We start from the raw sequence: 27,331 nt of genomic DNA on the forward strand, positions 1-27,331 counted from the left end.
AATCTGTTTAACTCTTTACTCGTATTGAAATGATTCATTCGGTTTTCAGAGTCGCACATGGTCCTCGCACTGGCCGTTATGCAGTAACAAAGCATACATCGTAATGCACTAAAAGTTAGAATAAATCAATGTAACAATTTATTATTAGTCAGGTAAATGTATCATGTCAATTACATAATCAATTCAAAGATAATTGATACATACATCAAATACTCTGAAGTAAAGAGTAAGAAATGTATACCTGATCTGAAAATCCTCAGACACTCTGATTTAAGCTACAAATCACCCTGAAATCCCCCCCCCCCCCCCTACTAAGTCGCACTGAGACATTTCAAATGATACCAAATATGTATATACTGTATGATAATTGTTCACATTAAACCATATAGATTTTGGATGAATTTTAGGTTATCTCAGCATGAGAGAGATTAAGAGTAGGGGGAGAGGGGGTAAATAGAGAAAGATGTCGATTAGGATGATACTGAGGTGAGACTTGCGTCTCGAATGGTGATACTAATTTTGTAAGAGTCAGTTCAGATATTTATTTCCAGAAAGTGTCCTTTGTCTTCTCGGGGAGTAATCGGTCCTCAATCAGACAGCCTGGCATTTGCTAGTTTTTTATCCAGCCAGCCTTACAAGGACAATAAAAAGCAGACAGTCACTTTTGTAATGTATATGAAGAATTTTAGCATCATAGGCTTTGGTAGATAATAGACCGAGAATCAATTATGGGACGGGATCTCGGCATCATCTGAGGTTGACGTTAGTGACAGATGTGCGTTGAGGGTGCGATGACAGGAGTGTGTCTGTCAGGCAGAGATAGTGGCGACTGGTGCCTGTTTTACTCTGCTCCTGCAGTGAACTTGCAGAAATGCAATTATTCAAAGAATAAGGTTGACCCGGGTCACTGCGTTTTTAAGAGCAGCACCGGGGCAACATCCTCCCTGCTTTTAGATGTTTCCATCGTCCATTTCCATGCTCAAACACCAGAACGGCACTAGCAAACAACTAAAAACCAATCTTACACAGACACATTTTTGTACTTTTGCCTGAGCAAGTGAACATATGAACAGTGTTACTCTGGTGGAAATGCCCTCTTCCATTTAGGAGTGTGTGCGTGTGCGGCACATCACATGGGCGAGGAAAGAAACCTATTATGTTAATTAGCTTGTTTATTTAATTCATTGTTACAAGGATGATTATATGCTGCCTTTAAGTATGACACCACAGCTGTGCTTTCTGTCACTAGCGGGCAGAGCACATATAATCTTGTGCTTGTTTATTTTGAAACAGTATGGGAGAATCATGACCAGCTATATGAAAAATAGCTGGGAAAAATACTCACAAAACAGAGTTACAGTTAGTGTTACTACAGTAAATCCATGATAAATAAGGCGGAAGTAGCTCAGTGGTTCATGTAGGTTGGCCACAAACCGTAAAGTTGGTGGTTCCATCCCTGGTTCCACCTGACCAAGTGTCGAGGTGTCCATGACCAAGACACATAAACCCCAGCTGCTCCTGACAAGCTAGATGGCGCCTTACATGGCTGACACCGCCGTCGGTGTATGAATGGGTGAATGTGAGGCAATATGTAAAGCGCTTTGGTGGCCATGGGTCTGTTGAAAGTGCTATATAAATGCAGTTCATTTACCATAAATGTTGGTGAATTGAATTGTTGGTTAAAACTGGATTGGCTCAATGTTTCTCCTGATTTGCACATTAGTGTTGTTGGTTAAGTCAGCACAATTTCAACTGGCTTTAAACTAAATTAAAACGGAAAAAATTGAGAGATTTTCAGCTTTTACTCAAACACTTCTCACTGGCTGTTTAGAGGTTATGTGATCGAGAAACTCAGCAAGTAAACAGATTTGTTCAGACTTTGTCTCCCTGGCTCTGCCTGGGTCTCCACTTTGCACACCTCCACCTCACTCGGTCGGGCTTCTGGTTCCATCTTCGCTCCTCCATTCGGCCTTCATCCTGGCTTAATTCCACGTCATCCTCTGGCTACTCCTGTCTCCACCCTGGCTCTTCCCACCATTGTTTATACCTCTGTGTTCCCTTTCTGTCTCAGAAATGCGAAGTCTAATACCTTGTGAAAAACAGTAAACCGTTGTTAGAAGAAAAAAAGAACTGTGTAGACAAGACTGGAGCTTGTGATTTTGAAAAAGCTCTTGCCGTGTTTGTGGGCATCAGATGGTCCATAAACAGTTTGCTGGTATACAGTCTGTGGCTGAGATTAATGTTGCTATAACTATGCATGAGGAAATGTGCCAAAACCGGACTTGGAACATCTGTAGAGAAATGCTTTAAATTGGATATGAGATTCAGTTTATAGGTTGCTACACACCATATGACACAACAGATAAATTGTTAAGTACAGTATCATTTTGTAGCAAAGTTTCTCATCAATCAAAGCGATTCACGGTCCATTAATGTAATAATACTTTTTAGGACATCAATTCACACTCCCAAGATCCATCAGGCCGAGTTTCACCGAGCTGTGCATGGATGCCCTATGAGCTCATTTCATGGCCCGGCAATTGCACAAGGTATCATATGGCGCAATCTGTCTCTTACATTCTCGTAACAAGGGTGTGAAAGGACACAGCGTCGACTCAATTTACAGCTCCAACAGCACAGCTCTGCATTGCATGGGCAATGTCAATATGATAAAATGTGTTGTGAAAACGTCCTCTACCAAAAACATTTAAAGAAGGGGGAAATTAGATGCCACAAACTTCAAGATCAAGGCTATCATAAACTATGGTGCTTCATAGGGGTGTGATGAGACATTAATCTCACGAGACGAGACCCGAGATCGGGTTCACGAGAAGATTTTTTAGATAGCATTTTTAAAGGGATCCCATGGTGTTGAGACTTGTATGGCTTAATATAACATAAATGATGTCTCTTACTGAATTATGTAGTAGAAAACCCATGAAAGATCTACGTTATTTTAAAAATCGATTTTATATTTGGACCATGGGCGGCGCCATTTTGTTTGCGTTCTAGGTTGATGACGTAGAGTGGTTGAACTCCTCAATCAGCTGGCATTACCCGTAGCTATTTTTACCACAACGCAACTCGAAAATTGTTTCAGAGTTAAACAAAACCAATGAATTCCTTTGTAATTATACTTAAAACACACTCAAACATACATGTGCACACAAACTCACCTACACAAGTCACAAACAGATCGGCGGGCGCGCACACGACTGTCTCAATCGAGATGTTGGGCTGCTCAGTCTCCACGACAGGGGCTGCATCCGAAATCGACCCTATACCCTTAAATAGGGCATTATTTGAAGGGACGGCCATTTGTAGTGTTGTCCGACACCATAGTGGACATGTTCGAGTGCAGTCATTCAGTCTCACGTTCCACCGCAATAACGAGTAAAGCCGATTTACAAACAGCTGTCCGACTTCACGCACTCAAACATACGTGTGCACACAAACTCTCTCTCTCTCTCACACAGACTCACACACACCCCAACAGATCGGCGCGAACACACACACACACACACACACACACCAACAGATCGGCGCGAACACACACACACCCCAACAGATCGGCGCGAACACACACACACACACGCACGCACTGCGCGCGCATAAATAACCCTCAATCTATTCCCTGTACGTGTTGATATCCTGTTCAACACATCCTGTTCCCTAGATAGACTGTTGATAGTAGATTAACTATAATGCCTAATGTGACCAGCAGAGGGAAATATCTAGGTAGGACGATGGGATAAAGTAACGTGAGGAAGAGAGGCAGGATGTTTTGGTGATGATGCATGCGATTGAGACAGAGCAGGTGTGTGTGTGCGCGCCCGCCGATCTGTTTGTGACTTGTGTAGGTGAGTTTGTGTGCACATGTATGTTTGAGTGTGTTTTAAGTACAATTACAAAGCAATTCAATTGTTTTGTTTAACTCTGAAACAATTTTCGAGTTGCGTTGTGGTAAAAATAGCAACGGGTAACGCCAGCTGATTGAGGAGTTCAACCACTCTACGTCATCAACCTAGAACGCAAACAAAATGGCGCCGCCCATGGTCCAAATATAAAATCGATTTTTTAAATAACGTAGATCTTTCATGGGTTTTCTACCACATAATTCAGTAAGATACATCATTTATGTTATATTAAGCCATACAAGTCTCAACACCATGGGATCCCTTTAAGAAATCCTCAATGATGAAATACATGACCAGAAAAATTGTTTGCTGGTGCATTTGAAATGTTTTAACTTATCAGGGCTCGACATTAAGCTTGTCCGGGACAAGTGGATTTCTTGAAGGGACAAGTGAAAGAGAATTTTACTTGCCCAACGGACAAAAGCCTGCTTAAAATGCCAATAACAAAATATAAATCCTCACATAGACCCATAATAATACTTTTAATTTGTACCTGTTCTCTTCCTACTTGTAAAACAACTTAACAAGTAGGAAATATACATAAATTGTTATCAGTTTGCACTGCATAAATTATGAATTATATATAGGTTAATCCTTATTAAAGGTAGCAAGAGCAGAGCATATTTAGTGAGCAATTACTTTACTTCTTTACATTGTCATTATAAGTGGTTACTGTCACTTTAAAAGATCTTCCGCTGTCGCACATGATGCGGATGTGAGATGCTGAAGTCGCAGTTACAAAACTTACAAAACTTGTGACTGTCCCTCACCCTGTTCCTCTTCAGAAAATAAAATCCGCTGTCCCATTGATCACGGTATTTACATGAGGGTAATGGTTTTTTGGCAGGAGTGCATTCCGTCTTACGTCCATCATCTGTCTCTATTTTGTTTTGTTTTTTCCCCGCGTTATCACTCGTCATCTGACCTCACACAGTACTGTAGGCTACTGCAGATGGCAGTTATCGCGATCAGATTGTAAATGTTTTTGTTTTTTTCCTCCGGTATAATTGTTTTTCAATAACGCAGGTTAAAATACGGGATATTTACAGGAAAATACTAATACGGGAGGGCAGCGGGAAAGTATGGTAAAAAGAGAAAGTAATTACATTTTTTTATTATTTATTAAATCACTTACATTTTAGATGCAATATTGAGTGTTTTTGTTCTATTTCAGCAGCGAAAATTGTTCCAAACAATTACCCATTCGTAAACGACTGCCTCATTCTTGAATGAATCAGTCGTTTGAATGAATCGTTTGAATTAATGACTCAATGACTCACTCATTAAGACTCACCTGCTGCCACCTACTGGTGGTTTAAATTCATATATTTTTCAACATTTATTTTGTTTATTCAAAAATATAAATTTCATAACATTATTAAATGCAGTTGTTATTTTTTCTTGTAAATTATTTAATTTGATTTGTAACAGCCCTATAGTGTCTTATTTTAACATAGGCTATACCTCAAATTTAAGAATATAATATGAAACCTGAAGCATAGCCTATATTTAATAAGATTAGGAGGAAATGCCCTTTATAAAGGTAAAAATATCACATATATGCAGATTTAAAGGTGCACTATGTGGTATTTTTGCAGTAAAATATCCAAAAATGACTAGGCCAGTGTTATATATTGTGTTCAGTTGAGTAACTACAATATCCAAAATGTATCCAACTATTTGTAAATTGTGAGAAAATTGCTATTTTAACCAAGGACCCGAGACGTGTCAGCATAGCGTTTGAGGAAGTCGCCTGTCAATTGCGTCATTTCTGCGCTATCCTCAGTTTCGGGTTTTATTTGGCAGAAGCGCTTTACTCATAGCAATGTGAACAAATGAATGCACTGAGTAACGTCATAACATCATTTTCAACACACCTAAATGTATCTAATATGATAAACAGAGCTACATTATCTCATAATCATGACCGGAAAAGTGGAAATAGTGTGGGCGCCCAGCGACTATGTCCTGTCCCGTCATAATAAAAGTCCCGGTGCTCGCAAGGCGGGTATTTGTGTAACAATCTCTCCAGCAGCCGTGCTCAGCTCCACAACACTCAGTCCTGCTCTGCTTCATACTACAGTAACGTTAATAACCGCATCCATGAACGTGATTTCTGACCGAGTCCTATTTTCCACCGGCTGTGAGGTGAAGACCACATGTCCCAAGATGCTGCGCTCAAAATTTGCATCATCAAACCACACCTTTGTTTTGAATAGGCGCCCTCTAGCAGACGGAAAGTTGCATAGTGCACCTTTAATATGTCAAAGCTGAATGAAAACTGTTGAGAATATTGCTTAAGAATAAGTTATATTTACAACACACACACACACACACGTCTGGTTCACTATCTTTGTGGGGACCTCCATAGACGTAATGGTTTTTATACCGTACAAACCACATTTTCTATCCCCCACACTGCCCCTAAACCTACCCATCACAGAAAAATTGCAAATCACATTGCAAATCAAATCTTCTCACAGATTAGTCTTGCGAGATCTCATGGCACGAGATCTCGTCACACACCTAGTGCTTCATGACAAGAGGTCTTAGTCTGGCCTATTCAGATGAGTTATCAAGCTCACTTAGCCATGTGAAATGATTGCCAGAAAAAGGACAACCGTGGCCAGAACGTATCCTCAAAATGCACTCATTATTCATCTCTACTCAAAAAGGTTAGCTATACATGGACATCATCTACCGCATCTCAACATTTTTGTTTACAGTACAGCATTTGCAAAATAAGTCTAATTTTAGATTTCTAGTGGTATAATCTATTGCACACTTCTCAGGAATACAAACGGACTGACCTTCAAGGATCTCTTTCACAAATAAGAATTCAGATGGGATGCTTTTATGTTGTGAAAACCATTTCCCACAATCCAGTCTCTCAGAGCATCACCACAGCAAACGTGTATGATTTCAAATGAAACTCTTAGAGGAATATGACAACAGGGCCATTATCAACTGAGAGCTTAGTCCATCAATGCCTACGCGCTGCTACAGGGTCAGAGATGTCACCCTCTCTTTTTATTAATTGTGTGCGTTTTTGTGGAATAGCCTTTATGTGCTTGGCAGGATGGATTTGCAAATTAGAAGCTTTGCTGTGAATCGGGCTTCACTGAATTGCCCGTCTCTGAGCGGTGAGAGAAGATGGAAAGATTTAAGAGCGAGGAGGGAGAACAAGGTTTCAAATGAAAACGACTGAAATCATATTTCTCTTCATAGACAGGGCACCATGGTTACACAGAGTACCTCATTGCAGGCCTGTGGGTGGGTTTTTCCAATCGGGAGTGAGAAGGCAGAGTGATACACCTCTGTGTGTGCCGATCTCACTGGAGTTAAAACAGATAAAAGCCAACCGAATACCCAGTGAGCTGAGAGGAAATAGAGTGATCCCTCGAGACATAGGAGGCAGGAAGACAGAGAAACAAGGGCATGACTGTAGGTAGACAAAGGAAACCTGGAAGAATGACACTAAATCTCACAAAAATGTAGACCAAAAGAAATAAATAAGAAATTATATTTTGTGTAAAGAAATGTATACCTGTTTTTAGGCTCATCAAGGTATTTTTTTTCTTCTTCATTGTAACAATTTTAAGCATTAAAGGGTTAGTTCACCCAAAAATGAAAATTAGATGTGTATCTGCTTACCCCCAGGGCATCCAAGATGTAGGTGTGTTTGTTTCTTCAGTAGAACAAATTAAGATGTTTAACTCCAACTGTTGCCATATAATGCATGTCAATGCGGTGTATTTCTATGATGGTCACTATAGTAAAAAACACAGATATAAGAATCCATATTAAAACCTGTGGCTTGTGGCGACAAATGAATGTCTTAATACATGAAACGAGCGGTTTCTGCAAGAAACCAAACAGTATTTGTATTATTTTTTACCTTATATCAGACGAATATGGCATTGTAATTGCATTGGGAATACTAGATGAGATTCGTCTGATATAAGATAAAAATATAACACAAATACTGTTCAGTTTTTCACAAAAAACGATCGCTTTGTGTTTTAAGACATACATATACATATATATATATGTAATGGTATTGGTAACACTGGATGAGATTCGTCTGATATGAGGTAAAAAATAACATAAATACTGTTACTGGGTTTAATAAGGATTCTTATGTCTGTCCCTGCGTCCCAATTCGCATACTATCCATCCTAAATAGTATTCGAAAATAGAATTAGTATGTCCCAAATCGTAGTATGTTGAAAAGAGTATTCCAAAGATTCCCGGATGGTTTACTATTTCCGGTCCGAATTCACAGTATGGATCGATGGGCACTCTAACGGCTGATATTGCCCACAACCCACTGCGAGGTGTACGGGGATTCGATTAGAACTACAAACGCGGATAAAAAGCGTTAATAAACTACAAACATGACGGATGTGCGCGTTCGACGGTTAAGTAGAGAAGTTTAGATAAAGGGGTTTGAGTGACCCTATCAATATTTAACCTGACTAAATATATTTATTCAGTGTTGTCCATATTATAGTTCACCCGCAGCAGCATTGTGAACTTTTGTAATGACACGTTTGGCCATTAACTTTTAAATGCGTCATTACTGCAAACACATGAGGGGAGTCTCTGCATTAAAGACCCACACATGGCAGATCAACGAGCGGCTACATTTCTCTCCGATACGGTAGGGGATTAAACTGAATGTGGAGGATTTGAACTGTGATGAATCTGACGATGATTGACAGGGCAGATAAACGGTGACGGGATGCTCGTAACTAAGCGACAGAGTGGCGAAGTAGTATGTCCCGAAGCTTGCATACTTTTCTGCTACACACTCAAAGGTATACTTTTTCTTCACAAAAAGAGTACACACTTTTAGGACGTAGTATAAGTAGGCGAATTGGGACGCAGCGTGTGTGTTTTTTACTCTCATAGTGACCGTCATAGAAAACACCCCATTGGCATGCATTATATTAAAAATCTTCATTTGTGTTCTACTGAAGAAACAAACACACCTACATCTTGGATGCCCTGGGGTTAAACAGAGAATCATCACATTTTTTTTTTTTTGGTGAACTATCCCTTTAAGTTCATTTTCAGCAAATTCTCATTATCATAATGTGGTAATGAAAATCATCAAAATGTTATTATATTGTTTTTCCTTCCATAAATTATTGAAAGCAGGGCATTATCACCAAAGTGGAAATAGAAAACAGTGATTAAATAGAGTCCAAAACTCACATTACCAACCACAAATAAATTGTCTTCCAATAAAGTACAACAAAATAGTTCCCAAGATCTGTTTTCTCAATCTCAGATCACAAATATGTTGACAAAAATTTTGACATGCAGCAATCGCCTCAATTATGTTTTTTATTGTTGGCTTTGTTTTATAGCTTTAATTAAAAGCTTATTAATCTAATTTGTATTTCAACCACTAGCTTTTATCGTACACAACATATGAATTACACATTGAAAAGGCTTATCCTTTTATTGATATTTATGCATTTCCCAAACTCAAAGACACACAATCCCCCACCCATGGGGGGACACATGCACGCATGTATAGCTCCTGAAAGATTTACTTAGGTCTTTAATCTATTGATTTTTTCCATCTGGATGCATTGATCCCTCACAGATCTATTGAAGTTGAATCAATAAAGGTAAATTAATTGAAGTTTCTTTACTACTTCAATCAATTTACCTTTATTGACTCAACTTCAATAGATCTGTAAAGTCAATAGACTTCAATAGAATCAATTGAACTTATATACTACTTATATTATATATTTCTTTATATTATACATATAAGTAATAGTATACACTTTATAGTATATATATATACACACACATGTTAAAATATATATATATATATATATATATATATATATATATATATATATATATATATATATATATATATATATATATATACACAATATTATATACAGCTTATATGTATAATATAAAGTAATATACTATATAAGTAGTATATAAGTTCAATTGATTCTATTGAAGTCTATATATATATATGTATATATATATATATATATATATATATATATATATATATATATATATATATATATATATATATATACACACAATATTATATACAGCTTATATGTATAATATAAAGTAATATACTATATAAGTAGTATATAAGTTCAATTGATTCTATTGAAGTCTATATATATATATATATATATATATATATATACACACACACACACACACACACACACACACACACACACACACACACACACACACAGGGCCTTGCGAAAATGGTCGCCCCCCTTGAACTTTGCAACCTTTTGCCACATTTCAGGCTTCAAACATACAGATATAAAACTGTATTGTTTTTTGTGAAGAATCATCAACAAGTGGGATACAATCATAAAGTGGAACGAAATTCATTGGATATTTCAAACTTTTTTACAAATCAAAAACTGAAAAATTGGGCGTGCAAAATTATTTGGCCCCCTTTAGTTAATACTTTGTTGCGCCACCTTTTTCTGCGATTACGGCTGTAAGTGGCTTGGGGTATGTCTCTATCAGTTTTGTACATCGAGAGACTGACATTTTTGCCCATTCCTACTTGCTGAACAGCTCGAGCTCAGTGAGGTTGGATGGAGAGCGTTTGTGAACAGCAGTTTTCAGTTCTTTCCACAGATTCTCGATTGGATTCAGGTCTGGACTTTGACTTGGCCATTCTAACACCTGGATATGTTTATTTTTGAACTATTCCATTGTAGATTTTGCTTTATGTTTTGGATCATTGTCTTGTTGGAAGACAAATCTCCGTCTTCCCATCAATTTTAACCATCATCCCTGTCCTTGCTGAAGAAAAGCAGGCCCAAACCATGATGCTGCCACCACCATGTTTGACAGTGGGGATGGTGTGTTCAGGGTGATGAGCTGTGTTGCTTTTACGCCAAACATAACGTTTTGCATTGTTGCCAAAAAGTTCAATTTTGGTTTCATCTGACCAGAGCACCTTCTTCCACATGTTTGATGTGTCTCCCAGGTGGCTTGTGGCAAAATTTAAACAACACTTTTTACGGATATCTTTAAGAAATGGCTTTCTTCTTGCCACTCTTCCATAAAGGCCAGATTTGTGCAGTATACGACTGATTGTTGTCCTATGGACAGAGTCTCCCACCTCAGCTGTAGATCTCTGCAGTTCATCCAGAGCGAGTCATCTTGGCTGCATCTCTGATCAGTCTTCTCCTTGTATGAGCTGAAAGTTTAGAGGGATGGCCAGGTCTTGGTAGATTTGCAGTGGTCTGATACTCCTTCCATTTCAATATTATCGCTTGCACAGTGCTCCTTGGGATGTTTAAAGCTTGGGAAATCTTTTTGTATCCAAATCCGGCTTTAAACTTCTCCACAACAGTATCTCGGACCTGCCTGGTATGTTCCTTGTTCTTCATGATGCTCTCTGCGCTTTAAACGGACCTCTGAGACTATCACAGTGCAGGTGCATTTATACGGAGACTTGATTACACACAGGTGGATTCTATTTATCTTCATCATTAGTCATTTAGGTCAACATTGGATCATTCAGAGATCCTTACTGAACTTCTGGAGAGAGTTTGCTGCCCTGAAAGTAAAGGGGCCGAATAATTTTGCACGTCCAATTTTTCAGTTTTTGATTTGTTACAAAAGTTTGAAATATCCAATAAATTTCGTTCCACTTCATGATTGTGTCCCACTTTTTGTTGATTCTTCACAAACAATTACAGTTTTATATCTTTATGTTTGAAGCCTGAAATGTGGCAAAAGTTTGCAAAGTTCAAGGGGGCCGAATACTTTCGCAAGGCACTATAGCTTTTATTGTTATTAAATCAGCTTCTAAAGGCAGAACCCAAAATATTCGTCCAAATTATAGACCTCTATAAAACTCTATTTAAATGACTTCAATTATTCTATTTTCCTCACTGGAATTCCTCCATAACTTGTAACATTCTAAAACAACATTTGGAGACAATATTAGAAAGCAATCTATGTGTTACTGTCAATCAACTCCCTCAGTCTAAATAACTTAAAGATGTTAGACCTCTGGCAAAAGTGTGTCTGCATGTGTTCAGAGATTAGAGTATGAAGTTTACACAATATTTATTATAAACTAGACCCAAAATCTGCCCTACCTAAATTTACAGTCAGGAGCCATAAATCTACTGTATCAAATTATCATATAATATGCCATAGTTGGTTGTTCCACGATAAAGAAAGTCAATCAGGTACAGAAGGACTTGAGGGTGAATTTTTAGGGTGCAAAGTTCTGCGAACTGTTACTTTAACAGAGTGAGACTTTATTGCACATTTGGAGCAAAACCTCAAGAGGCTTCCCAAACATGCTGTATTTTTAAAAAGATGACAAGTCAGACACAAAAACATAACAACTGCGATAAATAAATATCTGTACAACATTCTGTAGAATATGCTTTGCTTAAACAGTGGAGCTTTCAGAGAGTATATTTCACATGCAGGATGTCAACCATCCTAAGTAACATTCTATTTTGTAATCGTAGACACTTAGCAGCCTCTTTCATTTCTAAAAGCCATCCAATAGTTTCTGTATGTTGAGAACGTTTAGAGTAAGTGGTCTAAAGTTACGGAGCAACAGGCATAGAAAGAGACGTTTATGTATTTTATCACTCTAATCTCTCAGTAGGAGGTTGGTAAAAAAGCTAAAGATTCTGCCTAAGGTGCTGGAGGACAGATTTAAGAGAACCTTGTTATTTGAGAGAGAGAGAGAGAGAGAGAGAGAGAGAGAGAGAGAGAGAGAGAGAGAGAGAGAGAGAGAGAGAGAGAGAGAGCGAGAGAGAGCGAGAGAGAGCGAGAGAGAGAGAGAGAGCACTGAATTTGTAGCACCAGCTGTGTTTCAGAAGCACTGGTTAATGAGATAAACATAGGTTCTTCAAATCCTCAAAGGACCTCAAGCTAATAGTCTCATCCCTGAGTGATGTGAAAGCAGATAAGGGCTGTGTACATGCACCTGGTCGTGAAAATATAGAATCGGTGATGAAAGCCATTGCATGTGTGAACTTTAGAAATGAGACTTCGGAGTTTATGGAACTGGATTAATCTCACTTTACTCTTTAGACCAAACAATATAAAAGCATGACAAAGGTTTGCAGAAACTGAATCTTGCAAGAAGCAAGATTAACTTTAAATCTTTGCCCTGACAGTAGGCTCCATACAAAAATCGCATACTTCTCTATTTATAGTAGAGAAGAATGTCTACAGTATGTCTCAAAAGCAGTATGTCCAAATTTACAGTACATATACAAGAGTAGAAAAAAGGGTAACATTGCGAATGTTTTACATCTCCATTACATTTTGCAGATGCACATTCATACTAGGCCTATATAGGACATACATTTTTTTAGTGCTCATGAAATTTTAGTGGTACCTACTCAAAAGAGTAAGCAATTTTGGATGCAGCCGTAGTCGATCTGATTACCATAGTAAAGTTTCATTACCCTAATACTCACTACAGCGTCCCCTGTGGCCACATTGACACACACTTTTTTTTGCGATATTGCCTTGCGAATAATTTTATTTCAAGATATGTGAAATCAAACTTTACAGGCATTTGGTTGACATACTTGTTTAAAGCCTTTACCTTGGAGAAAGGTAAAACATTAAATTAGAACATTGTTCTAACATAACAACCATGTTTTATGTCACATTGAAAACAATTTAACTGAAACTAAAAAGTCTCTTTTTCCCTGTTTGTAGGTCTATCAATATATGCATGAAACGATAACAGTGAATGGATGTCCGGAGTATCAAGCACGTGCCACGGCTAAGGTATGTCTGAGTTTATTTATTTCCACATTACCTGCCCTGTGTTTCTGTATTACACATACAGGTCCTTCTCAAAAAATTAGCACATGTGATAAAAGTTCATTATTTTCCATAATGTAATGATAAAAATTAAACGTTCATATGTTTTAGATTCATTGCACACCAACTGAAATATTTCAGGTCTTTTATTGTTTTAATACTGATGATTTTGGCATACAGCTCATGAAAACCCAAAATCTCAAAAAATTAGCATATCATGAAAAGGTTCTCTAAACGAGCTATTAACCTAATCATCTGAATCAACTAATTAACTCTAAACACCTGCAAAAGATTCCTGAGGCTTTTAAAAACTCCCAGCCTGGTTCATTACTCAAAATCGCAATCATGGGTAAGACTGCCGACCTGACTGCTGTCCAGAAGGCCATCATTCTCATCAGAGGGCCCATCAGAAGGCCAGACACCCTCAAGCGAGAGGGTAAGACACAGAAAGAAATTTCTGAATGAATAGGCTGTTCCCAGAGTGCTGTATCAAGGCACCTCAGTGGAAGTCTGTGGGAAGGAAAAAGTGTGGCAAAAAACGCAGCACAAAGAGAAGAGGTGACCGGACCCTGAGGAAGATTGTGGAGAAGGACCGATTCCAGACCTTGGGGGACCTGCGGAAGCAGTGGACTGAGTCTGGAGTAGAAACATCCAGAGCCACCGTGCACAGGTGTGTGCAGGAAATGGGCTACAGGTGCCGCATTCCCCAGGTCAAGCCACTTTGGGCTACAGAGAAGCAGCACTGGACTGTTGCTCAGTGGTCCAAAGAACTTTTTTCGGATGAAAGCAAAGGTCTGGAGGAAGACTGGGGAGAAGGAAATGCCAAAATGCCTGAAGGATCTGTGGGATATTATGAAGAGAAAGTATAAAGAGAAAGAGACGCAAGACCCAACACTCTGGATGAGCTTAAGGCCGCTATCGAAGCATCCTGGGCCTCCATAACACCTCAGCAGTGCCACAGGCTGATTGCCTCCATGCCAAGCAGCACTGAAGCAGTCATTTCTGCAAAAGGATTCCCGACCAAGTATTGAGTGCATAACTGAACATAATTATTTCAAGGTTGACTTTTTTTGTATTAAAAACACTTTTCTTTTATTGGTCGGATGAAATATGCACATTTTTTGAGATAGGAATTTTGGGTTTTCTGTATGCCAAAATCATCAGTATTAAAACAATAAAGGACCTGAAATATTTCAGTTGATGTGCAATGATTCTAAAATATATGAAAGTTAAATTTTTATCATTAAATTATGGAAAATAATTAACTTTTATCACATATGCTAATTTTTTGAGAAGGACCTGTATCTCACTAAAATAATAGCAGCCCTTTCCTGACGTCTAAAGCTAGGGACACACTACGCCGACTGTCGGCTGACTTGCTTTTATCAGTGTTTTCCACCCCGTTGGTTCTAGTCAGAAGCAGTCTGGGTTTTTTGGCTGATTCAACCTGTAGAATTGCCGTCGCTGAGAGAGAACTCTGATTAACTGTTTAGTTTAGCAAACAAGAATAAGAATAAGAGCAAAATTGATTAAAGCAAGCAAGCCGGTACAGGCAAGATATTTAGGCAAGAAGTCAAGACGGTACAGACAGAACGCTCTTTTAATTTGACATTATCTTACCAGAGAATTCCTCTATGCGAATATTTTCATAATAGCATGGGCGGAGTGAAATAAAGAACGTGGTTAGCATGATTGATATACAAAACAGTGAGCAACTGATGCTTTTTTATGGTTTGTATACCCACAGTCTTAGTTCTGCTTTCCCTTTTTGAATAATAAATATAGATGAATATATATGCTTAAATACACAGTTATCTCCTTTACACGCAGGAGCAGAACGCGCATGCTATTTGACAGTCCTTTCAGTGTGTTCAAGCACAGATTTTTTCCCCCGCCGCAGGCGACGCGAGGCGACAATAAAGTCAGCTTTCATCAGCGCTAGTTCTTTCCCATTGGTCTGGTGTGTCCCTACCCTTACAATAAGAAGAAATCCATTAACTAAAAACATTTTCAAATGTTTCTCCGCAAACCGTCTTTGATAAACAATCAGCAATTAGCCAGACCTGCATGCAAACACTTGGCAATTGCTCTTCAGACACTGTCACTGAAAGAGAATTCATTCAAATTCATACTGTGTAAAGAGTGCACTCTTGTGAGAAAGAGAGGGGGGCATAAAAAGAAGGGGGGATAGAATTGCTCAATACTGGATGAGCAGAAGTGCCTTACTGAATCTTTAGTGGGAGTATTTCAGCCACGCCACAATACTGGTTTCTTAAGGGATGGGTCACATTCCCCATGGCATTTTTTTTAAACGATGTCTCAGATTGACTTTTGACCAGAAACTCACCTTAAATATGTATCTTAACACCTTGTTCTATTCAATTCCTGCTATGTTTTGCTGTTTTTGAATGAAAGAATCCTGACCCTAATTGGGACATATACCAATCGGCCAAATGCGAGAGTCCTGCCAGTTAAAGGCCACAGGACCGTCCAGAGAGTTCCGCCCACATCTCTCTCTCTGCACAGACGCACAGACCAGCAGACTCGTGCACAATTACACCTCTAGACACAAAGAGCCAAGCGATGAATGGCAAGCGAGACAGAAAACACAAAGCGCGCCTGGATGCTACAAAGGATGCGATACCTGTTTTGAATAGCTCAATAGGCTTGCTCTTGTGGGTGTTGTTCTAATAGTGTTTTGATCCCAATTAGGCTTACGTTCAGAGTAATAGTCTGTTAATTATGCAAATCTGAGTAAAAACAGAAGACTTCCCTAGTTATCGAGGCCATTCTTTGCATTTCAATAATGAATGAAATGTTAAAATGTCTACTGAGATTGACTAATTAGTGCTTTTTAAAGGGGTCATATTATGAGAAATCGAATTGTACTTGATTTTACTTTGGCTTAATTTAAATGAAAGACTTTTAAAAAAGACTTTATGAAACTGACTGACTGTATCACCCTAGTCCAAAAAGACCATTTTGAACATGACCGCCCACATTTACACATTAAAGGGTTAGTTCACCCAAAAATGAAAATTAGATGTTTATCTGCTTACCCCCAGTGCATCCAACATGTAGGTGTGTTTGTTTCTTCAGTAGAACACAAATGAAGATTTTTAACTCCAATTGTTGCTGTGTGCCAGTCATATAATGGGGTGAATAGGTAACAAGTCTATGAGAGCAAAACAAACAAACATAAAAACATGCTTAGATAACGTGCACAAAAACCCTTCTGCTCCTGACGACACATTGATTTGTTAAGACACAAACCGATCGGTTTCTGTGAGAAACCGAACAGTATTTATGTTATTTTTTTACCTCATATCCCGACGAGTCTCATCTAGTCTTCCCATTGGCTGTAACTTCCATCTAGTGAGGTCAAACGGACACAATCATAGATATATATTATGTAGAATCCTCATTCGACCAATCTACGCAGACACAACAGAGGTTCTATATGTATATCTATGATCAGCTTGACCTCACTAGACGGAAGTTACAGCCGATGGGAAAACTTGATGAGACTCGTCGGGATATGAGATAAAAAAATCACATAAATACTGTCCGGTTTCTCACAGAAACCGATCGGTTCGTGCCTTAACATGTCAATGTGTCGTCAGGAGCAGCAGGGTTTTTGTGCCTGTTATCTAAGCATGTTTTTTTTTGTTTGCTCTCATAGACTTGTTACCTATTCACCCCATTATATGACTGGCACACAGCAACGGTTGAAGTTAAAAATCTTCATTTGTGTTCTACTGAAGAAACAAACACACCTACATGTTGTATGCACTGGGGGTAAGCAGATAAACATCTAATTTTTTTTTAACTCCATCACCATTTTAACTGCTCTGTCAGTCATCACACAGTTCAAATCCTCCACATTCAGTTTAATTTCCTACCGTATCGGAGAGAAATGTAGCCGCTCGTTGATCTGCCATGTGTGGGTCTTTAATGCAGAGACTCCCCTCATGTGTTTGCAGTAATGACGCATTTAAAAGTTAATTGCCAAACGTGTCATTACAAAAGTTCACAATGCTGCTGCAGGTGAAATATAATGTGGACAACACTGAATAAATATATTTTTGTCAGGGTAAATACTGATAGTTAGTCACTCAAACCCCTTAACCATCGGACTAGCACATCCGTCATGTTTGTAATTTTTAACGGTTTTTATCCGCATTTGTATTTCTAACGGAATCCTCGTCCAAACTCGCAATGGGTTGTGGTGGGCAATATCAGCTGTTAGAGTGCGCACCGATCCTCACTTCGAATTCGGACCGGAAATAGTAAACCATCTGGGTATCTTTGGAATACTCTTTTCAACATACTACGATTTGGGACATATTAATTGTATTTTTGAATACTATTTAATATGGATAGTATGCGAATTGGGACGCAGGATCAGAGTAATTATAGTGGGGTTGTAAATATAATAATTACAAGTTCCGAGCACATGAATGACCAAACAAAGTCATATTTAAAATCGGGAAACTCTGATTTCTAGATCAGTTGCTGAGTTGTGCTTGTTAATTTGAAACATTGTGAAAACCCTGGTCTTATATAGATAATATATATATATAATAGAGATCAGTGAGTGGAAAGCAGGTCTGAATTTGGCAAGTTATTTTAATTTAACATGATGAAATAAAATAATTTTAAGTTTATAAAGTTAATCACTTGAATTTCACAAACATTTAGTTTTGTTATCATGTATAAATACATAATAAAATAAATAAATAATTCTCATTACTTTGATTTCAGATGGGTTTATTGTTCACTATAATCATTTTGTTTTGTTTAGGCTAGCTCCACATTATGTTTACGTCTTCAAAGCATGACATGACGTAAAAAGGTATGAGTACGAGGTTTTTCAGGTGCATTTGAGGGCAGCATAAGAGACTTGAAGTTTGTTCTCTTCCTGGCTGAACATGAGGCTCTGCATAACATTTGTAAAGCGAGTGACTAAAGATTATTTTTAGAAAGTAAAAGTAATGACGTTACTGCTTAATTTAACAATTTCATTAACAAAATGCTAGATGTCATTTCATTCCAGCCCACTCTACCCAGTTTTGGAGCACATTTAACTGAAAATCACGTTGGGAATCACCTATTCTTTTCTCTAGGGCATTTTTTAAAGCTTGTGTGAGTGAGCAACAGTAAACAAGGGGGAGGAAAGGATCCAGCTTTTATATTGTAAGTGGAAAACAAACAACCTTGACTTAAGTGGGCCTCAGGGGAAATATAAAATGAAAAACAAATTTATGACCTTAGTATTTAATTAGGCCCACATCCTGTCATTGCTGAAAGACACGTTTCAGAGGTGACATGTATTTTAGTACTATGGTTTTATGTTCTAAGATGACTTTCCTCTGCCTAATCTGTTGATTGGTTGGCAATTCATGCACAGTAAACGCTTTCTGAATTTTTATGAATTAATGTCCTTGTCATTGATTTAGAGTTATAATACATTTTTAATGGCACTTGCAGCCATTTAGAGACTGCAGTTATTGTCAGTGATATTTAGGTATTTTGATTTGAACATAATAAAAAAACAAAGCAATAACTTTTTCAGATAGTGTGACCGATTTGAGTGGTGTTAACAATGTAGAGCTATACTATAACAATGGCACTTATAGAGAAAACAGCAACACTTATTGTAATTAGTATGCTTAGTGAGCAGGTCTTGCAAGATGAGCAGAATTAGCATATCAATTAAAGTTCCAATGTAGGATGTAAATTACAAAAGTCTCAAAGCACCCGACTTGGTCACTTTGAAAAGTTACTACAGGTTTCGAAAAAGCATATTGAACTCAAATCACTTGCAAAAGGGCAATTAGCATGTGTGAGCAGCTTGAGTCTGCATGCCGTTGGGACAGTTTTCAATCGATAGCACATAAATAGGATGAAGAACAGCTCTAAAAGCCCCAGTTTTCCTTTGGGATCCCCTGCAGCAATTGTCAATGAGCTCCAGTTGGCTACTCAGGGATGCATTTTGTTCATCCATACTCCAAGTGCATTCCGAGTGCATAGCTGATGTAAATGTTAAAAGCCAAAATTCACTGCCAATGGAGATTCTTTGTCAAGTGTGTGTAATTATTTAAGATGTCATTTGTAAGGCTTACAATTGGCTTTAATGAGCCATTGCTCAAAATATTATGAATACTACTGGGTTATCTGATGTCCTATAATTCTTTCAGTTGCCATTCAAGAGTTACTTCCCCCATTACAATTCTGTCTTTTTTCACTCACCCATGTGTCATTCCAGACACATTATGCTGTTATTTTTCTGAGGAACACAAAAAGAGAAATTCTGAAAAATGTTCATGCTGCTCTTTTCCATGCAATGAAATAAATAGAGGTGAATGCTGTAGAACAAAAAATAAATAAATAATAGCACAAAACAATTAACTACCTTGGTCAAAGTTTTACCAACTGTCGTGTCAACCGGTTCTAAGTACGGCAAGGAACAGTTCGAGTTATATTTCAACTTGAGCCTGGTACGGCACGGCACTATAACAACCCATTCCCGGGCCTGGGATTCTCAGCATGGTTAGCTAGCCTTGTTAATAAAATTCATAAATGGAGCCAAATCACAGAAACTGTGATTTTTAATATCATTTTAATATCAGGAACTTATACTTGTCTGGATGTCTCTGCTTACTTGTGTGGTTTTTTTTGCAAACAGCCACTTCTAAAAATTAAAGCAAAGTTTATTTAAATTAGATTTTAATAATAAATTAAAGTTACATCAATAAGTAATTAATATCTGTCACATATCTGTGATGTACACAAACGCAGCAGATGACTTTCTGTAACGCTCACGTCTAGAAAACAGCCCCAGCTCTGTAATAAACACTGTAATTTAGTCCCTTCCAAACCAATGAATAACAACATTTTAATCTTTTATGGTGTTTCTTTACACTTTGGGGGTCTTGACAGCTGTTGTAACTATGAACTATTGATAGAGTTGCATGAAGATTCTTCAAATCTTAAAAATTAATAAATAACACCAGGCAAGTGTAAGTGTGTCAAAAGTTATCATATTTTAAAACTGCAACCTGATGATTTACATTTCAACGAAAGCAAATTGAAGTCTAAACTTTAAAAATGTTTGTTATATATTTTTTGTTATATATTTGTGTCTTTCTGATGTAGCTGTAAAGGTCGGAAATCTGGGAAAGGGGTGTCTTGCATGCCGAGCTCTTTCAAACAGCATTTTTTTCAGTGTGGCACAAAACACATGAGACAGGGAAGGCGCTGTTCTTTCAGTTTCACAGATCAGAAAACTGCTTGGTTTGCCATTTGGGAATCTGGCGCCTTGAAAATTCTCTGAAAATCTTTGGTGCGTTTTTCTCTCAGTTTCCTGTGTATGAATGCCTTAATAATGAGCAGGGTCCCACAGTGCTGCACCTGTAGCTACAGTGTGGCTCAGCGGGAAGTACTTTTGTCTTCTTTCACATTCTCTGTCTCCTGGTGGTTGTGCCTGGCTAACAAGCTCTGAAGTCTCAGGAATTCGGATGACAATGCAGGCAATCGGATGCAGTTTCTCTTACTGCTGAATTTACAGCACACATAGAACATGTTGAGATATTCTTATAAGCTGTAAAGAAAAAACGTTCAGAGATGCACTACATGACCAGAAGTGAAGCAACATCTGGACTCCTGCTCTTTGCTAATACACTCACCTAAAGGATTATTAGGAACACCATACTAATGCTGTGTTTGACCCCCTTTCACCTTCAGAACTGCCTTAATTCTATGTGTTATTAATTCAACAAGGTGCTGAAAGCATTCTTTAGAAATGTTGGCCCATATTGATAGGACAGCATCTTGCAGTTGATGGAGATTTGTGGGATGCACATCCAGGACACGAAGCTCCCGTTCCACCACATCCCTCTATTGGGTTGAGATCTGGTGACTGTGGGGGCCATTTTAGAACAGTGAACTCATTGTCTCATGTTCAAGAAACCAAATTGAAATGTTTTAAGCTTTGTGACATGGTGCATTATCCTGCTGGAAGTAGGTGGTCATAAAGGGAAGGACATGGTCAAAAACAATGCTCAGGTAGGCCGTGGCATTTAAACGATGCACAATTGGCACTAAGAGGCCTAAAGTGAGCCAAGAAAACATCCCCCACACCATTACACCACCACCAGCACCCTTAAGTGGTAACAAGGCATGATGGATCCATGTTCTCACTTTGTTTAGGCCAAATTCTGACTCTACCATCTGAATGTCTCAACAGAAATCGAGACTCATCAGACCAGGCAACATTTTTCCAGTCTTCAACTGTCCACATTTGGTGAGCTTGTGCAAATTGTAGCCTCTTTTTTCTATTTGTAGTGGAGATGAGTGGTACCCAGTGGGGTCTTCTGCTGTTGTAGCCCATCCACCTCAAGGTTGTGCGTGTTGTGGCTTCACAAACGCTTTGCTGCATACCTCGGTTGTAACGAGTGGTTATTTCAGTCAAAGTTGTTCTTCTATCAGCTTGAATCAGTCGGCCCATTCTCCTCTGACCTCTAGCATCAACAAGGCATTTTCGCCCACAGGACTGCCGCATACTGGATGTTTTTCCCTTTTCACACCATTCTTTGTAAACCAGTAACTGAGCAGATTGTGAAATACTCAGACCGGCCCATCTGACACTAACAACCATGCCACGCTCAAAATTGCTTTGCCATTCTGACATTCAGTTTGGAGTTCAGGAGATTGTCTTGACCAGGAACACACCCCTAAATGCATTGAAGCAACTGTCGTGTGATTGGTTGATTAGATAATTGCATTAATGAGAAATTGAACAGGTGTTTCTAATAATCATTTAGGCGAGTGTATATCAGCTTCCACAAAGGTCAATCTAAAGATCTTTGAAAAAGCCAATGTGGAGATTTTTAATTTGGCTTTTAAGAATGTAGTATTCGAAGCTCTGTGTGTATATTGGCTTTAGAGGTTACTGGTCCTTGAATACCAATCAATCCACCTTAAAGTGTTTCAAGAGAAAGGGGTATCATGCTAATAACACACCAGAATTGCTGTCTTGAATGTAAGAGATTCCTTATTCTTAGCAACATCAACTGTTGTTTTTAAAAAAAGAGATCATATTGATGCTTGTTTCTGAAGAGCAGGTTGGCATAGTTTGGCCAAAATAATGTGTAGACTACATAAGATACAGTTTAATGTACAACTGATCACAAATCAATGAAATGTGCATCAATAGCTATGTTTCAATCCAAACTGTGAATTTAACTTATGCACAAAATTGGAATATTGCATAAAACATTTGTGAATAAAGCACCGTTTCCACCGTCACTTGCACTAAATATCACTAAGAAAAATAGGAGAAGCCACTGTATATTTCCGTATATAATAAACTATTTGCATCCAAGAACGTGCAGACGAAATGCAAATAAATACAGACATGTTGCTTTCGGAGGGGGATACCCGTTACATGTAAGAGAGTTCTTGGAGGGAATTACACCGAACCACTTAGAAGATAGACTCCAGAATGATCAGAGCAGCTTTTTAGATGCTGTGGAACAAGATCCGTCCTCTAGATAGTCCAGTCATGTGGTCTCATTGCGTAAAAAGTCACATGACTTCTCTGATGCGTATCAAGGAATTAATCCACTAAATGTGTTTTCATCATTTTTAGAATTTATGCGCATCTTAGAATTTCCATTCAGCGTTTTTTTTATGCAATATCCCAAAATGTAATATAATTACTGTAATACTGTATGTTGTTATGAAAAGATGGAGGCGGGAACCGGCAAACATTTAGAAGACTTCAATCAAATAAATGAACAAACTGAAAGTGCGGCTCACGGACGGCTGCCACGCACACACATAATAAACGTAAACTGAACATAACGTAAAAGTCCAGGTCTGTTCCTCTCTCGTCCTTATATGCCTCCGAGCTCCCTCATGAGAGGACTCGAGACCGGTGTGCCTCGCAGGTGATGCTCATTCTCAATCACACTCACCACAATTACATATAATCACCATGAAAACAGGTGGATGGAAACAGAGATACTGTTAAGTTAAGATCTGATCATCTCAAAATGGCCATATTATATTGTAAATCATGCTTGATGATATATTGCTCAATCAATATTTCTCGGTCACGTTTCACACATTCACTGACATTTGAACTGACTGGTTTCCAACAGGCAACAGTGGCAGCATTCGCAGCCAGCGAGGGTCATTCTCACCCGCGGGTGGTGGAGCTACCCAAGACGGACGAGGGGCTTGGGTTCAATGTGATGGGGGGAAAAGAGCAGAACTCACCGATCTACATCTCACGCATCATCCCTGGGGGCGTGGCTGAGAGGCATGGTGGTCTTAAGAGAGGTGACCAACTCTTGTCCGTCAATGGAGTGGTGAGTTGCCAGGGATGTTCCTGTACTCTGTAAAATGAATACGCATGTGTTTAATTTAAGGACATACTTCTATAAAAAGCTGAGGCACTTTACTAATTCTAATTTGGTTATTCACACAATGGCAAGAAAATGAACAGGATGCATGATAGGATGAAACCTAACAAAATGGAAATAAAGAGCAAAATAAATGAGGGTATTAACTCAAAATAGTTTGATATTTTATATATTTAGATATTTCATAATATATATAATCACTATCATTTCTGTTCTTGTATAAGACAGGATGGAATGTTTAAAGGGGTGGTTCCGTGTTTTTTTTTCTAGGCTTGGTTGTGTTTACGGGGCGCAGTATAACATGTCTTAATACTTCTTTTTTTTCTCTTTTTTTTACTCCGTATTTTTCTTATATTTGACCTTTATTCCACACCGCTGTCTCCACTGTCCTTTGAACGGCTCGTTTGCTTCCTGCTTCTATGAAGCCCATCCCTCCGAAGAACGCAATGGTCTTACATTGGTTAGATGGCCAAATGTAGTTTCCTGTATTTTTATTGGCTGAAGTGCCAAGCACAGGTTGCTGGAAATGCCACACCCCTTACCCTTCAGGGCAGAAGTCACATCTGTGGTGACTAGCAAGGGTTTATGAAGTCACCAACCCAGGAAGAAGCTTGTTGTAGTCGAAATGGCGGTTTTTGTAGGCAATAAAATATCCATAACTTTAAAAGACAATGTCTCCTTTTGCATTGAACTCTCAGCGCTGTAACTTTGCAGATACTGTTTATGCTCAAGCAGCAACATTACACACTAACTAAAGTGAAAAAAAGTGAAATTGCATACAACCACCCCTTTAAGACAAATAAACTAATACCACATAACATCACAACATTTATCAATGCATTGCTTATACTTACTGATGCTATTTTTAAAAATAAATTAACTTCTTTGAGGATGATGTCATCACTTTGTTAGTTAAATTGATATTATTAATATAGGGTGAAAAGTGAAAACCTACATTTTTTGCCAAGTTAAAACACAAAACGGAAAAATCCCCTTAAACTACAGTAGTAAAACTATATAAAATTCACTTCTTGGTACACTTAGTTAGTTAATATATTTTATCCAATATATTTAGACATAAGATGGCAACATGAAGTTACTACAAAGTAAGAATGACCTGTCAGCATTTAGATCACTTTTTTAAATCTGTGTAGAGTTGTCTCATAAGATGCCTTCATGCTGGAGGGCCCACTGGCTTTTTAATCGATACAGATCAGTTTGGGCTAAAGTGAGATTATTACAGCAGAAAGATTTTTACATTGATCTCAATGAACAGTCTACAAGGCAGATCCCATCATGGCATAATATGCCAATAAATCATTTTTTGCAGCTGTTATTATCTCAGACCCATTAGAGACTGAATTTTCAGAATCTTTCATTTTACTAAGGCTGCTTGACATTTTAAAATACTAAAATTGGACAAATAAGACTGAAAGCTTACAGCAGGACTGTATGTAAAGGAGAGAACTGAAAAGGACAGATGTTAAAAGACTTTATCTTTTCATAATTCACTGTAAATGTTTAAGATGTGAGAGACTGTCATTGAAACCAGACGAGAATGAATCTTTGACTCAATCTGAATGAATCTTTCAGTAAAAAAGCTGTCTACTCTTATAAAGTCACTGCTGCAGGGAAGCCTTTTGAAGCTAGTCTCTTTGGTCTTCTCTACCGACATTACACTTTGTTACAATTGTATCACATGAAGGAGTCATTTGAGTTTATAGAAACTAATGTCCACTGCTTACTCGCTCGAAGATGACAGATGATACATTAGATTTCATTTGCGTCAAAGACTGTAAAGGAAGGCATTTTGTGACAGCATTTGAGAAGCAATTTCTCATTAAACTAAACATGCTACGGTTCCTGAGCTAATAGGAAATTAATGGCTCTTTTGAGCCAAAATGTAATTGAATGTTCATTACCATGGAGCATTTTCTAGTGCAGTTTTAAGCTTGGATATAATTAAGTTCCAGGAGTCATCAACAAACCATGGAACGTATAAAAAGAGAGACGGATTTAGATAAAATAAACAGCAGATTGCTCTGAAAAACTGACTACTGAATTATTTCCCTCAGAGCGTCGAGGGTGAACACCACGAGAAGGCTGTGGAGTTACTGAAAGCAGCCAAGGACAGTGTCAAACTGGTGGTGCGTTACACCCCTAAAGTCCTGGAGGAGATGGAGGCGAGGTTCGAGAAGCTCCGCACTGCCCGCAGACGCCAGCAGCAGCAGCTGCTCATGCAGCAACAGCAGCAGCAAAACCTGGCCGCCCAGCAGAACCACATGTCGTAGGTGAGGCTTTTCATTGCTTTAAGGGTAACAGGACCTCAACAGGGTGGCACACAGAGAGATAGCTGCCTTACCAACCCTTGAGGCCCGTGAGAGATCTGGTACCGTATGCGGCCTGTCACCAGTGCAACGTTGTTCTGAAAACAGACAGCTATTGTGTCTGAAGCTCAGCTGTTGTCATTTGAATTGAAAAAGTTTGCAAGGAGTGCTGATGACATCACAGATTGAACTCAATAAAAAGGATTTGCTTATCAGGCAGTTGTCCAGACATTGAGGGATCATATTTAAGAAACTTTCCAGGGAAAATTAAGAACAAGTTAGATGGGAAATCAATAATATTTTATTACAGCATCTAAAGGGCCTTTTAAGTCAGTAAATCTCACTGATGAAACCATGTGTGTTAGTAATGCTTTAAGTTAAAGGCATAGGTCATCCAAACATGAAAATTCTGTGATAGTTTACTCTCCCTTATATCATTCCAATGTCTTTGACTTTTTCTTCTGATGAACACAAAAGATATACTGAACAATGTCTTAGTAATTTTTGGTCCCATACATGATACTGTCAGTGGGGTCCAGTGTGGTTTGAACCACAGCATTCCTCAAAACATCTTTTGTGTTCCACAGAGGAAAGTCATCAGGTTTGGACCAACATGAGGGGGAGTAAATGATGACAAAACATTTTTATTGAACTATTCTTTAGCCTAGAATAGCCGTTTTTCCACCATCGGGCCAATCCGTTGTCGTTGCTTAACCGTTCCATTCCATGCAAATTTTCCCTCGTGCGGTTCATAATAGAGATCTTTACAATGTAATACAAAAAAAAAAAAAGTCAGTTGTTGTCTTGGTAACACATGAGT

General features: G+C 38.4%; 1 protein-coding gene across 1 annotated transcript in view; it reads left to right on the forward strand.

Moving 5' to 3' along the window:
* lin7a (lin-7 homolog A (C. elegans)) overlaps positions 1-27,331 on the forward strand; it is a 61,835-nt gene that overhangs the window by 29,108 nt on the left and 5,396 nt on the right. The window contains exons 3-5 of the mRNA XM_067427253.1: positions 13,647-13,718; positions 23,921-24,130; positions 26,260-26,475. Coding sequence (XP_067283354.1) covers positions 13,647-13,718; positions 23,921-24,130; positions 26,260-26,475 — 498 coding nt within the window. The remainder of the gene's footprint in view (positions 1-13,646; positions 13,719-23,920; positions 24,131-26,259; positions 26,476-27,331) is intronic.

The sequence above is a fragment of the Pseudorasbora parva genome, chromosome 20 (assembly GCF_024679245.1).
Source record: "Pseudorasbora parva isolate DD20220531a chromosome 20, ASM2467924v1, whole genome shotgun sequence".
Taxonomy (NCBI): Eukaryota; Metazoa; Chordata; class Actinopteri; order Cypriniformes; family Gobionidae; genus Pseudorasbora; species Pseudorasbora parva.